The sequence below is a fragment of the Rhamphochromis longiceps genome, linkage group LG22, assembly GCF_057381845.1.
Source record: "Rhamphochromis longiceps isolate RC_006_pf linkage group LG22, R_longiceps_female_GT1.1, whole genome shotgun sequence".
Taxonomy (NCBI): domain Eukaryota; kingdom Metazoa; phylum Chordata; class Actinopteri; order Cichliformes; family Cichlidae; genus Rhamphochromis; species Rhamphochromis longiceps.
This window is the reverse complement of record NC_140577.1, coordinates 33,659,721-33,676,145: the sequence shown is the minus strand read 5'-3', so window position 1 is coordinate 33,676,145 and position 16,425 is coordinate 33,659,721. Positions and strand designations below refer to the sequence as shown.

The 16,425-nt window shown below is 38.9% G+C and overlaps 1 protein-coding gene across 6 annotated transcripts in view; it reads left to right on the top strand.

Moving 5' to 3' along the window:
* The window catches only part of phf14 (PHD finger protein 14), a 138,063-nt gene that overhangs the window by 57,726 nt on the left and 63,912 nt on the right, over nucleotides 1–16,425 (top strand). For 4 of the 6 annotated variants that reach the window (XM_085396840.1, XM_085396838.1, XM_085396842.1 and 1 more), the window contains 2 exons: nucleotides 10,442–10,504; nucleotides 12,710–12,831. In XM_085396840.1, coding sequence (XP_085252966.1) covers nucleotides 10,442–10,504; nucleotides 12,710–12,831 — 185 coding nt within the window. Of the gene's footprint in view, nucleotides 1–10,441; nucleotides 10,505–12,709; nucleotides 12,837–14,266; nucleotides 16,345–16,425 lie in introns of those variants that run through there. The other 2 variants (XM_085396843.1, XM_085396844.1) reach the window with 2 other exon arrangements.

The following is a 16,425-nucleotide window of genomic DNA, read 5'->3' as shown; positions in this document are numbered from 1 at the left end:
TTATTTTCCACCCTGATTTACCAATAAATTTTTTACAAATCCTACCATGTGGATTCATGGATATTTTTTTCACATTCTGTCTCTCACAGTTGAAGTGTACCTCTGGTGCAAATTACTGACCTCTGTCATCATTTTAGGTGGGGGAACTTGCACAATCGGTGGCTGACTAAATACTTTTTTTGCCCCACTGTATTTTATTGCTGAGGATTTTCTATGAGTCTGTGGTGGCCAGTGCGATCCTCTATGCTGTTGCATGCTGGGGGAGCAGGCTGAGGGTCGCAGATGCCAACAGACTTAATAAACTGATCCGTAAGGCCAGCAATGTTGTGGGGATGGAGCTGGACTCCCTCAAGGTGGTGTCGGAGAGGCGGATGCTGTCCAAGATAAAGACAATGTTGGATAACACCTCCCACCCACTCCATGACATGTTGGTCAGTCACAGGAGCTCGTTCAGTGAGAGACTGAGATTACCGAAAAGCACCACTGAACGACACAGGAAATCATTCCTGCCTGTGGCCATCTCCCTGTACAACGCATCCACTTAACACACTGTTTGCTGCTACAACTACACATGTTTCTTTTCCAAATATTTATTTATAAGTGACTTATGTATGTATGTATATATATGTATATATTGTACTATTCTTAGTTAGCGTATTGTCTGTCTTGTCTTAATGTTGGTTTAAAATGGAGCACTGTAACAAAAAATAATTTCCCCCAGGGATCAATAAAGTATTCTGATTCTGATTCTGATTAAAGAGTAAGCAACCTAACTAATAGGGTTGCAAACTGCCAGCAAAAATAGGGAACCACCCTCCACCTCATGATGCTTAATCGACGTAATCAACTTTAATTTGATGCAGTGTGGGAAAAAAATGCACAGAAATCAATTATTTTTCAAGAAATAATAAATAGATTCAACATCTTTCTTCAACAGAATTGCAGACTGCACAGATGGAAATAGTACTATAGCTTACTAGGGTATATTAGACTTAATAGTTACTATATACAGTAATGGACTTCTATACATCTTACATCAGATTAAAACTTTGGGTGTAAAATTCAGATAATTATTTATTAAAAGCTCGACATTTTAACTGAGAATATGAAAGAAAAGTATGTCTTTGTGCCCCCTTTTCACTGTTCAATCCTTATCGGCCCCCCTGGCTAAACTTTGCTAGACAGTTACCAGCCGTCAGCTACGTAGAAAAAGATCCTGGTGTAGAAAGTAATATTAAATAAATTCTAACAACTAGAGCTGGGCGATAGAACGATAACGATATGTATTGCGAAATAACTTTTTCTCGATAGAAAAATTAAACTATTGCGATAGACCTCACCGCTCTTGTCCTCTTAAAAAAAAAAAGAAGAACAGCCAATCCAAATTAAGTAGCGCAGAGCCGAACCAATCACAGCCGCAGCGTCACGTCACGTGACTTGTTACGTACAGCACAAGTGCCATGCTGTATTTGTTTGGGGAGCAGTCAACCGCCATTCCACCCGGGGAATGGAGGAAATGAGTGTGCCGACTAGAAAAATCAACCGAGAGCGTTACCGAAGAGAAAACAGATGATGGTTCCAATGCCGGAGAGATTGTCGAACGGAAGAGCCATAGAAGTTCCGTAGTGTGAAGGTATTTCGGCTATTTCAAGTCTGACAAAAAAAACAGAGTAGCGCGCACTGTAAATTGTGCCGAAAGCAAGTCTGGAAATACAGTAAAGCGGTGCAGCTTAATCTCTGACTGGAAGCGCTAATTCATCATTCGGCTTTTGTCAGAATAAAGTAACTGTTAAAACTGTTTGAAAAGCTCAGCTATACAACAAGGAGAGATTGAGAATTTCCTTTTAGTTCTCAGTTTATTTGATATTGACAAAAGTTAGTCAATTTTGTCTGTTCTTCTGTAAAACAAACTAAGATTTATTTTTAGAATTAATATTTTGTTTCTAAGTGGAATTGACAATTTAGTCTGTTTTGTTTGTTCTGTTTTGAAACTTAAACGCTTTAGCGGCTGCCTTTTGTGTAGTTTGCAATATTTGCCTTTATTTATCTGAAAAAGTCTCATGTTCCTTAAGTACATCTACCCTGTTGAACTTATTATGGGAAATGAATATTTAAATCAAAACAAGCTGCTGATTATTTCACATTTTACTTGTGAGCAACGGCACATTTAAATCTTACAAATATAGTTATTTAGCTTATATCATGGTATATATCGTTATCGCCTGAAATGAAAAAAACATATCGTGATATGAAAAAATCTTATATCACCCAGCTCTACTAACAACAGATTATCAAGCTTAAACGTGCTGCTGTTGTTCAGCCGCTGGTTTCCTCTTTCTGGGACGAAGTGGGCGATAAACAAACAAGAGAGACGGACTCGCGACAGAAAAGCCGATCAGCTGATCATTAATCAGTTTCACGATTGAAGTAGCAACAGGAGAGGGAGGGAGAGAGAAGAAGCAGTCGCGCCATATATTGGTTGTTAAGCTTAACGCGGGAATGCTTTACAAACATTCAGAGATGAACTTAGACACTTGCTTTACTTCTCTCTTGGATAACTTTCTCGGAGATGAAATGCTGTTTGGTAGCGAGGCTACAAATACTCAACCAGACCGCTGACAGGTCTCGCACGCCACAGACGCTCTATCACTTGATGCATACTGCTCCGACGTGCTACGGTTATGAGCAGAGTTACGCCATGTCGCAAGTTTTGTGAGGTGCTTTTTTGATATTTAATGGATCGGATTACATTTTTTATTTCTCTCCGATATCCGATCCATTAATTTAGGTCAGTATCGGACCGATACGTAATATCGGATCGGTCCATCCCTAGTTAGAACACAGTGCCAGTTTGGCCCCAGACATGTGCCGAGAACACTGCTGGAGATCTTCAGGATTAAGCTGCTTTCTGATTTTCCTTGCAGCCCCAGCCACTTAGGCATTTCAGTGCAGTATTTATCTTCAAATTCAAGGTGAGCAATGGCAGCTGCTGAAAGCCCCCTGCTTTGCATTTTTAATGCTTTTATGAAGGCAGAGAGCACTGGCACTTCTCTAAAGCCATGTCTCAATTTATCAGGACTGGCAAATTGACTTCCTGCTGGCCTTAATCGCTCAAGTGTGTGTGTGTCTGTGTTTGTATACACAGACATTTTCCTTTGGCAATAGGCTTAACACCGCTAAATGACACGTAACTACGAGTCTTGCAGCTTGTAACTACGAGTCTTGCAGCTTGTAACTACGAGTCTTGCAGCTTGTAACTACGAGTCTTGCAGCTTGTAACTACGAGTCTTGCAGCTTGTAACTACGAGTCTTGCAGCTTGTAACTACGAGTCTTGCAGCTTGTAACTACGAGTCTTGCAGCTTGTAACTACGAGTCTTGCAGCTTGTAGTTAGTAATGTGTACTGGAGGAAAATCTTTTAAAGTCAGCCAATGAGACCCCTTTTTTTTTTTTTTTTTTTTTTTTTTTTAATGCTGCATAGCTACGTATGTTTGATCACTGAAGACCATGTGAAGTTCTCACACTGAGTTTCATGCAGGAGCAATTCACAACCACAATCTGCCTATACATGGGAATAATATAGGACTTACCCCAAATAAATTCCAAATTATTTCATCCTGTTTATTTTAGTTTAGAAGATCCTAAAACTCAACCCAGTACTGCTTATGAACTATTATGTAATAACAAGCAACCGTTTTGGGTTTTTTTTTAAAGCAGAAGCTTTCATCATTGAAACATATAAAAAACTGAAAGTGACAGAAAAAATAGCTGTACCTATAAATAAAGGCACTTAAGACACTTTATAAAGGCACTTTAGATTGCAGGATTCCAACTGTGCCCAGCTTCCAGTAGAGTGCATGTGACTTTGACACAATCTCCTTTCCAAACAAAAACAAAATAAACAATGAAAGGAGAAAAAAAGTGAATTTTGCCACGACCTAAAGACCTAAATGTCACCTTTGTGGCCTCTACGAAGCTGGCTGTTGTCAACAGGGTTGTAACATGGGGTATTTTACCAATGAGGGACTTCATTAAAATGAATTAACTATGATTAATCACAGTGAATATCAGTTTCACTATCCGCACCCTACCCTGATTGCTGTCAAAACTCTTGAACTGAGAAGTAATTCAAGTGTAACCTGTCTGATAAAATTAAACAAGCGCAAGAACTGATGAGAAACAAAATCATTGACATTTGCGATTTTGGAAATGGTTACAAAGTCCTTTCTAAGGCTTTGGGACTCCAGGGAAACCAAGGTAAGAGCCCTTATCCACAAAAATGGAGAAAACTGTGGCGAACTTTCAAACTTTCTATCAAATGATTCTAATAACACATTGGGTCGTGACCTCCTGGATAAGGTATCAGAATCCAGAACAATATCTCCAGGCCTCACTTGTCTCAGTTAAGGTTAGTGTTCTTGATTTAGCAATGAGACGCACACTGGGAAAAAATATCCGAGGGAGAGTTCCATAGCTGGCCAAAATGAACACAAGGCAAAACACATTTTGATGATACACAAGACTTTTGGGGAAATATTCTGCAGACTGGTGGGACAAAACCCTTGAATGTGCCTGAATGAAAACAATTCTGCCAAAAATTGTGGGCCAAAGTTCCTCCACATCAATGTGAAAGACTCATTGCCGTTTATCACAAGTGCTTGACCCTTGCTGCCAGGCGTGGTACAACCATCTCTTAGGTTTAGGGGGCAGTTGATTTTTCATATAGGACCACGAAGGTTTGGCTAGCTTTTTCTCTTAATAAATGAAATCATTATTGAAAACCTGGATTTTGTATTTACGCAGATTATTTTTGTCTAATGCTGAAATTGGTTTAATGTTTTGAAGCATGTAACTGACAAATATAAACTACCAGTCAAAAGTTTTAGAACACCCCAATTTTTCCAGTTATTTATTACAGTTCATGTCGTTCAAGTCCAATGAATAGTTTGAAATGGTACAAAGGTACAAATGTTTGTTTGTTTGTTGGTTTTAAAGGTAAGGTTAACCAAAAGTGAAAAATAACAGAATTATACAAAAAGGCCTTTTTCAGGGAACACAACATAGATTAACAATTTAAAGCTGTTCCTCAGCAATAGAGGTTGATCAAGCCTTGAAAACTACAGTATTGTACTGCAGAGGAGTAGTGTGTTGCTACAAAAATGGTGAGAAAAAGGCAATTAACAATGAAAGAGAGACAGACCATCATAACATGTAGGTGTTTCCTACAGAGAAATTGCAAAGAACATCAAGGTGCCTGTAAGTACAGTTTTCTTCACCATCAAAAGTCTCTCAGAAACAAACTAACAGGAAAAGGTCTGACAGACCCAAAGCCACAACTAAATCAGAGGACAAGTTTCTGAGAGTTAACAGCTTGCGTGATAAGCTGCTCACAGGACAACAGCTTCAAGCACAGCTTAATAGTGGTCGTAGTAAGCAAGACTCGGTTTCAACTGCGAAGAGAAGAATTCCAGCTGCAGGTTTGACAGGACGAGTTGCAGCAAGAAAGCCATTGCTAAGACATCATAATAAGACAAATAGGCTTGCCTGGGCCATGAAACACTGCCAATGGAAGACTGGAAGGAGGTTTTATGGACTGATGAATCAAAATTTTGGTTCAAATCTTCGGTTCATCACACATTTGTAAAGACAAAGTATTCACCACATTCCTGCTTTGTTGGTAGTGGCTCCTGAGAAGCAATTCTACAACCAATCTGTTTGATCAACACTAGTTAATCTGTGACACCGGTTAATACAAAATAACAGTCATGCTGCCTCTTTCCTTTACATTTTTGCTTATTTGGTGAAGGGGACCCCTTCCTTGGTGATAAATGATCCTTCATATCATGCGTCGAAGGTGCAGACACAAATTAATATTTTCTCACAAAACTTTAGTTTTGTGAGAAAATATTAATTTGTTGGAAGGCCTAATTACAAACCAATCAGTGTATATTTATAATTACAAAGTATAACTTAAAGAACAGTCAGTTGTTCTTTAAGTTAGAAATAGAACACTGAAGCCTTTGTAATGACGCCTTCACCTAAATTTTACCTGAGTTACGGAATAAGGTGGACAAATGAAAAAAGGTGGCAAATTGAAATTAGCGTGTCTTCTCATGCTCTGTTAATTTTTCTAATCCTGTGCAATAATTCATGCTTCTTAAAGATGCACTGATGTACTTAATTAAAGATTGATTTTGCCTGGGACGTATGAACTGCCCACATTTTTAATTTCCTCACCTGAGCAGAGCCTGAGAGTAGCTATGCTATGTGGCTGAACCTTTTTCAGCTGATCCAGCTACACTCTGTTCTCCCTGGGTTTATAGATTACTTTAACTGGCACTACTTTAATACAAAAATTATTAAATAATGTCAAGCCTTTTATTTGGTGCTTCACTCACAGGAGAAAAGGAACTATGAAGGAGCCAATTGGCAGCAATCTTGCAGTTAACATTCTTAATGATAAGTGCTCCATCTGGCAAGTTGTGCTGAGCCAAAGGCGACAGATGGGATTGTTTTCACAATCTGTTTAAATATGTTGTCAATTTTTCTTCCCCTTTTAAACTCTCTCCAGCAGCTCAGACATTTGCTTGAAATAAGGTGTTTTCTGTTTTCTCACACTCGTATTCAACTTATGGTATCCTTTTTTCTGTGAGAAGAATGGACACCAGAAAGGTTTATTTCTATGCTTGTCCACTTTGTGGCATCCACGGGTATTTCATCCGTAGTCGCTTGAAGTCATGGAATATCATTCGCTTTTTTTGCTTTCTAGTCACCATCTTTGGTTTCTGGTCATTGCTTCCAATGTAGCTTAAGGGTTTACCAACAGTGCTGTGAATGAAGTTGCGAAATAAAAGCATTTAATTCATCTACTTGGCTGGCTCACAGTCTAAACCTTATCATTTTTTTTTAGTAACACCCCCTCTGAATGAAGTTTTTTCCTTCTAAGTTAATTGAATTAGCCCCCAAGAAGAAACTGTATGAAAATGTTTCTATGTGAAAGTAGAATACTTTTCATTTTATGTAGAAGAAATATAAGTATATATGTGTATATGTATATATATGTGTATATGTATATATATGTGTATATATATATGTGTAAAAAAAAAAAAAAAAACACCCAGCACGCCCCTGCGGGCGGTTTATCCCTCAAGCTCGGGTCCTCTACCAGAGGCCTGGGAGCTTGAGGGTCCTGCGCAGTATCTTAGCTGTTCCCAGGACTGCACTCTTCTGGACAGAGATCTCCGATGTTGTTCCCGGGATCTGCTGGAGCCACTCGCCTAGCTTGGGAGTCACCGCACCTAGTGCTCCGATTACCACGGGGACCACCGTTACCTTCACCCTCCACATCCTCTCGAGCTCTTCTCTGAGCCCTTGGTATTTCTCCAGCTTCTCGTGTTCCTTCTTCCTGATATTGCTGTCATTCGGAACCGCTACATCGATCACTACGGCCGTCTTCTTCTGTTTGTCTACCACCACTATGTCCGGTTGGTTAGCCACCACCATTTTGTCCGTCTGTATCTGGAAGTCCCACAGGATCTTAGCTCGGTCATTCTCCACCACCCTTGGGGGCATCTCCCATTTTGACCTCGGGACTTCCAGGTTATACTCCGCACAGATGTTCCTGTACACTATGCCGGCCACTTGGTTATGGCGTTCCATGTATGCCTTGCCTGCTAGCATCTTGCACCCTGCTGTTATGTGCTGGATTGTCTCTGGGGCATCTTTACACAGCCTGCACCTGGGGTCTTGCCTGGTGTGATAGACCCCAGCCTCTATGGATCTTGTGCTCAGAGCTTGTTCTTGTGCTGCCATGATTAGTGCCTCTGTGCTGTCTTTCAGTCCAGCTTTGTCCAGCCACTGGTAGGATTTCTGGATATCAGCCACCTCCTCTATCTGCCGGTGGTACATACCGTGCAGGGCTCTGTCCTTCCATGATGGTTCCTCGTCTCCCTCCTCTTTCTTGGGTTTCTGCTGCCTGAGGTATTCACTGAGCACTCGGTCAGTTGGGGCCATCTTCCCAATGTATTCTTGGATGTTCCTTGTCTCATCCTGGACTGTGGTGCTGACACTCACCAGTCCCCGGCCCCCTTCCTTCCGCTTAGCGTACAGCCTCAGGGTGCTGGACTATATATGTATATATATATATATATATATATATATATATGTGTGTGTGTGTGTGTGTGTGTGTGTGTGTGTGTGTGTGTGTGTGTGTGTGTGTGTGTGTGTATATATACATAGAGGCAGATTGATATTTTTTTCCGTTTTTTTGCAGCGCTTCTAATGTAATACGTGCATAGAGAGCCAAATGAAATGATTAATGAACCCAGATTAATCCTTTTTCCAAAACATCTTTCTTTAACAAACTTTGAACATTAATACCAATTTCTCGTCGTAGCAGACATTAAAAAAACAAGATTAAACACAACATAAATATAACAAAGTGCATAACTTAATAAAATTATTACGATATGACCAAATATCTTACGAAGGTAAAAGCATATCTGAAATCCTAACCAATGCATTTAAATTAAATGAAAATAATTTGAAATGCCATGATTTAGTCATAATATAATATATATACTTAAATAAGATATTTCAAAAATGCTATATATTTAAAGTTCCAGTCCATGACTTGTTGAAAAAAGTAACAGCATGTGTCTCCTTTTTGGCACATTTGACACTGACCCAATGTAAAATTTAAAAGAGGAGAAACAATAATGACATAAAGTTTCCATGTGCCAGGAATTTTATCTCTTAACAAAATTATGTTAATCATTATATCATCCATACTTATGCATCTCCTTACTGTTATGTGTTTATGGTCACTGTTATAATACAGCGTGGACTGTGAATAGATACCCAGTTTGTTTGATAAAGACAAGGGAAGATACTGATAGAAACAACTGTTCATCTATTATTGTGTCAGATTGTGTTTGTCTATGACTATAATTATAATTAACTATAATTGAAGACTCACCTGTTCTCAGCTGCATTTGAATAAAGCACCAAATCCACACTTTAAGCTTAAATTTCAAAACTTACATTTAACTACTGATTTTATCTACTGTTCTGATTTTATCTGTTTTGATTTTATATACTGTTGTTTGTTTGTTTGTTTGTTTGTTAGTTAATTAGTTAGTTAGTTTATTTGCTTGTTTTATTCAATTTTAAATCATGCTTTTTATTTGTTCTTGTTTCTAATGTCTCTGTAAAGCACTTTGAATCACCTTGTTGTTGAATTGTGCTATACAAATAAACTTGCCTTGCCTTGCCTTGCCTAGATAATGATCAGACCCCGTACTGTCAACTGCTGCAACAAAAAACAAAACCTACAGCAACTGGTACACAAAAATTAGAAAATGCACAGATACATAAATCAACAGTCTTCTTGTGTGTGTGTGTGTGTGTGTGTGTGTGTGTGTGTGTGTGTGTGTGTGTGTGTGTGTGTGGGTCTGAGCGAAACTGAGTGTCTGTGTATGTGACTTTGTCACGAAGTGTATTTGATAATAAGGGTGGGAAGCCGCAATGACAGCCCCCAGGAGCCGAAGGCAGATAGAGATAGATCGAGGAGATCAACCCATCCGCAGGCTCCATGAGTACCGAAGACCTGAGGCTACACATTTTGTCGACAACTGCGAGTCTGTCCGAGCAGGAGGTAGACCTCAGATGGGGTGCCCATTGCCAAAGGGCGAGAGGCAGCCAACCCCGCTAGAGGCTCGTCACCCTAGCAACCAAGAATTGCCCAGGACTTGGCAGAGTCCCGAGCCCCCTACCCCCACCACTCTCCCACGCAGAAGAGGTCCAAGAAAGCCAAGACCACCACTCCTGAGAGAGTGGGTCAACGACCACAGCAGAACATCCACCCGCGCTCCCTGGAACCAACAAGACCTGTACCTGGGCAGCAATGCTCACCTGGAAGCAGTAGGGAAGGATTACCCCACCCTCCATGACCACGTCCCCACAGGGGCCAAAGCTCAGAACCGAACCAGGACCCAGCCAGATCAGTCCACAAACCACCAAGGGTGTAGGAAGACACGTGTTTGTCATTTCAGTACTCTTCCATAGATTTCATTTCAAGACTCTTTGAGTTCCTTGTCTTCATGTTATACAATGTCTCTTCTTCAAGCTACCTTTGGCAGCCCCTCCCTGTTCCTTCAAGGACACAATCTAAGGCAAATGAAATGAACCAAGAATGCCACATTGCTTGAAAGCCTTTTATAAAGCAACCAACACCTGGATTACTAAAATTAATTTCTTCTCTGATCTGGATTTCAGCAGAGAAAAATCAAGCTATAAGGTGTCAGACAAGGCTTTGACCCACCCAGAAATAAAAATGTCTTAATTTCTTCTTAAAATTATATTGTATTGTTTTGTATTTTGTATGGCATTACCATTTCAACCATTTACAACCGCTCGGATTTTTAATTTATCTTTTTAAATAGAGAACCAGAGGGCAGAAGAGGAAGAGAGTTCCAGTCTGTGAGGAGCGAGAAGATAAAATTGAGGTTTGTTGCTTTATTTCTCTACAGAAAAAAAGGTATTGTTCTAAACAACATGTTCTTGAGAAATTCAGTTAAGCTCTTCTACCTGCCCATGTTTGCTTCTTTGTCGCATTCTGTCATTCCAGGGTTTTTTTTTGTTTTTTGTCTTTTCTTGCTCATATTTGCCAGTATTGTTCCTCTATTGAAATTAAAAAATAGTTAATTGTTTCTTCAAGAAGAATCCTACTGTTTAAAGGAACTGACTTTCCTCACAGTACAGATTTCAATACATACTTTAAGAATGTAAGAGGAAGAATGCAAATGTTTTTAAGCTTTTTTTTTTTCTCTCCTTTGCCAAGTTTGTGATTGCGAGACTGACAGAAAAGGTCAAGCTGGGCTAATAAGACCAAAGCTGTTTACCCCTTAGCTTAAAACACTGGTGAGGTATTGTTGTCATCCTGCCGGGCAGGCAGTGGGCAGGTGAACACCTAATTTGTAAATGCATTAACTTCAAATAGATATCACAGGTATATCTATGACAATGTTGGATGAGTTTGAGGTCAGAGGTCAGAGAATCTTGTGACTGTGATAACTCAAGAAGGAAGTCAACTAGAATTTTGAGATTGATACTATAGGTGCATCTGCAAAGAAAGTCCAAAAAGAAGTCTTGGACAAATCTCAGTCACTTTGACCTCAAAGTCAGAGGTCAAGTGTTATGAAAATCTTGTGAACAAGGCAAATGTGTGTCTACTAGGAGACTGAGGGGTAGATCGGTGTATCTGTATTCTTATACACAAGATTGTACAGTGCACAACTTGATGTGTTGGTGTTTATTTTTAGAATTTGTTGTGCTCATGACAGAGTTGTAGAAACTTTTGTACATACACAGTTCAGTTGATTTTAATGAACACGTTAGACAGCCCTGATTCTGATAATCACTGTTTAATAGCAATTGCCATTGTGCTATGTGCAAAAATGAATTCAACTATTTTGGTTTTGGGATGCTCATGGATGATTCCAAGTTCTGAATGTTGTCTCAGGTACGTAATAAACTCAGAGCAAATATTCCTATAGGCTGATGGACTCATTTCACGAAAACGTCATTACTACTGGCATGTTGCTTTAATCTGATCTGTCATGTTTCCTAATCGTGGTACAGACTTTATAGTAAAGTTGCATTTTATAGGAACTAATGTTGAAAAAACAATTCATTAAGTTTTTTGTGAATTTTCTGAGGTTTAGGTATGCCTTAAACAAGTAAAGATGCAAAAATTTTGTATTTTACAGGCTCCAGGATATTAATGTTTATGTCATTTTTAATAACACATGCACAGATAAAAGGAATTATGTTCCTGTGTATGCTGATCCATTAATGTGACTGCTTGGTTCACATTTGTAATCAGTGAGGAAGGACATTAGGGAGATTAGGACAAAGTGGACACACTTGGGAACACAGCTGAACAGAATCTAACTGATAAGAAGCAAAACTGAATATCATGCACATGAGACAGGGGACTATGAAAATAAAACAGGATATGACCAATAAACATGCTGAGACCCAGGCTAAGATGTTTGAACGTGACACAGGGACCGGAGATAAACAGATGACTGATTACCACAGGAAACACTGAGGACAAGAGACAGAGACAAAACTAGAACAGACTGGGCACGAAACAGAAATAACACAATCATAAGAGCACAGAGGACAAACAAACTCAGAAATGCCAGGGAACAGTGTAATCCTCAAAGGACAAGATAGTGAACTAGAACAGTAAATCATCTCAGATCCAAAAGAAATAAATCACAAGTCAACAACAAAACTCAAAATACTGGGTCAAAGACCCAGGACCACAACAGTTAGACACGATGTTTTTACCATTTTAGGGGTGAGTACAATAACCAACTTCAGTTTTATCTGAATTTAGAAGCCAGAAATTAGAGGTCATCCAGGTCTTTATGACATTTATGCAGTTTAACTAATTGGTGTGTGTCAACTGGCTTTATGGATAGATAAAACTGGAAATCATCTGCATAGCATCCATACAGCTGTTTTAGTAGTTAATGTAAAGTTTCAATAGGGCCTTGCCCCAGTTATCACATTCATCAGTTATATTGTGGAAATAATGCTTTAATGTACTTCACATCTTTCCCCAGTTTAATACTCATTATTTTTTACTACTCAACAAGCACTCATACAGGTCTCATTCCTAATCAGCCTTGTTTCCATAGGAACCTCTGCCACGGGAACGGCGACAACGCCAGTCTGCAATGCAGAAAAAACCAAAAGCTGATGACACGAGGACTGAGTGTACAACCTGCAAAGGACCAGGCGACAATGAAAACCTTGTGAGGTGAGGTAATGTGTGTGTGTGTGTGTGTGTGTGTGTGTGTGTGTGTGTCCGTCCCATGACGCAACCATATCCTCCTGATGATTAAAGTTCAGTCTTCATTAGGCTCGGGCTGCCTATGCTCTGCAGAATGAGGGGGTTGACGATTTCTTCTCCATAGGCGCTCTATATTGACCTGCCACATACATTTGCACAGTTCATTAAGGCATAATGAACAGCAGAATTTCCTCTACCCCTGATGTCAGGTGTCTAATAAACAGAATTCTTCTTGGCATTTGGCATTCTATGAAAGAAATAATTTAAAAAAAGTTGGTAATAATGGGGACCTTGTCAGGACATTGCCCTGTGATGAAACCCTCAGATTTTTTTTTCCCAATTATTCAGACTTCCCACTGAACACAGTTCCCTTCATGAACATTGTCTTGTTGCTCTAGAGTGCACATAGACTTGTAACTTTAAGCACCTTATCAGTTTTTAAAAGGTTATGTTGAAATATAACTTTAGCCGTTCTATTGTAAATTCAAAGATGATGCATGAAGTCACTTGTGTTTTTCATTCATTTTTGTAAAACATCTGTCCTAATCTGCGGGTGTTTGTTTGTTTGTTGGTGCAAAATCAACATTTGCTTTTTTTTTTTTTTTTTTTTCTTTCAAGCTTTTGGATAACTTTAGAAAGGGTTCAGCATCAATTCTGTAATTCTGCTACAGTTTTATTGCAGTGACTAAATTATAAATTCTCATCTCTTCTACTTTACTCATTGTTTCAGTTCCATCATTGATTTAAGTCATTCAAAAAAAGCTTGACACTCAGTGGTCTCTAGTGTGTACCGCTCTTCTTTTTCTTTACTCGGTATAAATAATGTGGATAGTGTGAATTACTATGTGCTCTAGAATTCACTGTCTTCTTTTCAAGATCAGACAAATAGTGAAGCAACAAATGCACATCCTTTAAATTAAAAAAAAGTGCAGAAAATTCTATTGTGACTATTAAATACCCCAATGAGTGACAGGAAACAAAGAAGAGTACAAACACTTTTTTGGTGTTTGGATTCTTTTGAGTTGAAATAAAACCATCATCTATCATCCAGCACTTGTACTGGGTTGATTCAGGCATCCTATTAGTAACTAGAGTTTTATTCAACAGTTTAAATCTTTAATGTCTTTTCTTTTGCAACAATCTGCTAAGTAGTGTCTGTAGTGTAAAGTATCACACTAATGTAGAATGAATGTTACAAATATTAGTTTTTCATTCACATTGACATGTCAAATACCTTTTCAGGACCAGTGTCATTTTAACAGATTGGAATGAGCTCAGCACTTGAATACTAAAGTATTTGTGTGTTATTTTTGGTGCTCTTGAGGCAGCATTTGAGTTTCAGGGGTTCTGGTCGGGGTGTGAGGTGTGCTGCCCTGACTCTTTCTATCTTTGCATTGCACAGGTTGTGAGAGCTGGGGCAGCTACCTCACCTCCCATAAGAACTCGGGACAGATGACCGTTGGCTTAGAGAGAGAGAGAGACAAATTGAAGCATTTGAAGAATGGCAGTCAAGTCAGACTGAAGAACGAGACCATCACGCCGCCCCACAGCCACCTCTGATCCAAACTGGACCAACGAAATTGAGCAGATCTGTGTGAATCTAAAACATGGATCCCTACATGATGAATTGTTGTCAGACACAGTTATATTTCATTTTATTACTATATTTTTATTAGTGTTGGACTCTCAACTGCTTGCACATATGACCATTAACTTATCTTATTATTTGGACACAGCTGCATGCAGCAAGACATGTTAGGATTTAAACACTTTTGACGACTGACTAAAATACATGAGCAAAAGAAAAAAAAAAAAAAAACAAGTAGAAAATGACAGCGTTTACTATTAAGCCACCTGAAATTAAGATCTGTAATACATTTGAGTTATCTTTAATGGTTTTCATGAAATATTGTCATTCCTTCTTTAATGTGTGCTGTATTTCCTTTTGAAAATCGTTTTAGATTAACATTAGACAGTAACAGTGAAACATGAACACCTGTATTGCTCTGTTCATTAAAAAAAAAAGAAAAAAAAGAAAGCAATTTAATGCAAAGTTCAGTTGCCCACTTTGTGGCTTCCTTAAGATTGATTTCAAGTATAATCAGTCGAGTAGGATAAAGCTTTCTCAATGAATAAAGCAGCTAAGTTTGTTTGGTTTAGCGTTTAACTTCTTAAAGGAAGTCCTGTAGTAAGCTGAATGTGCTGCTGTGGAGCACTTTAGACTATATCTCAACGTAACCCTCTCTATGCGTCTAGGCGTACTCCTGAAACCAGCGTTTCGACATGCTTTGCTTTGCTTCTACTCTGGTGTGCCACACATTTGACCTGCCTGTGTGACCTATCGGTTCTGGTCAATGGTGTCTATTATTAAATATGGTTAACTGGAAACATTCTTGAACGTGGGCTTTTCTAAAGTTGATTGTTGTGTTGTGTGCTGATGAATACTGAGGAGAACAAATATTAAGAAACAGGATTATTATGTACAGAAAATGCAAAATCTCTAATACACAAAGTTTCTGTTGTATCACGTAAAGGAGTAAAGTAATCAACTGTGGTAAGCAGCTGTAGTCGGAAGGAGCTAGTGTAGTTAGCAGTTAGCAGTAATAGCACTTAAATATTAGTCCTAATGTCTTTAGTGTCTTTAATGTCTTTACGCATTTAGAAGTCTTCCTTTGTCTCATATCTTGAAGTGACAGTTAAACTGACGTCCTCAGAAAGAAGCGCAGCTTTGCTTGCATGTCTCTGGTGGCCCGAAGTGCTGTCAAAACAATATCTTATTGCTGCTCTCCCAGGGCTTCTGACAAGTGTCAGATTCTGCCCTCAAATGTCACTCCATTGCCTATTTGGGGCCATATATGCATGCTTTTGAGAACAGTTACTGCAGTTGCAGGCATTTTACTGCTGTTTGCTTTTTCCAGAGTTTGTCCAGAAACAGCACCACATGGAGTTTTCTCTTGGGATAAGATTGTAGAATGACCTACTGACTCCTGACCAGTCCTTATCCCATTACTCCTAGTCTCCTAGTCAGTCTCAAAGACTGCATATCAGTTCTACAGTGCATGGCTATATCAGATCTGTACCATAACTTCAAACTGAAAATTAGTGATGTTGTCTTGTCGCTTTTGAAAAACAGGTAGTCATTTAGTGTGATGCAGTGTACAGTATTTATTAAAAAGGCCAAACATGTCTTCACTTTGTGCCAACATACTTAATTGTAGTAACCTTAAGCTTGTGTTGCCGAGTTCGAACTCTGATTTGTGACGTGTTCGAGAAGTTTCTTTGTCTGGCAAATATTTGTTTACAGATGTGCTTTTAAGGGATTCTTTCTGATTAATTGTGTTTTGTGTTACTGTCATTCTGTATGAAGTAAGAATGTGAATGTTGCATATGTATTTGTACATGTATATGAAGTGTTTCCTATGGTCTATAGCTCTTGAAAAATAAGCAGAGCTTTAATAAACTCTTGACTTTTTCACCTTATTGTTGCCATGATAAATGACTGTCAGACAGTTAATTAATTGTTGTAAAGCTGCGGCATGGTGGTCCGCTTGTGCATGTAGT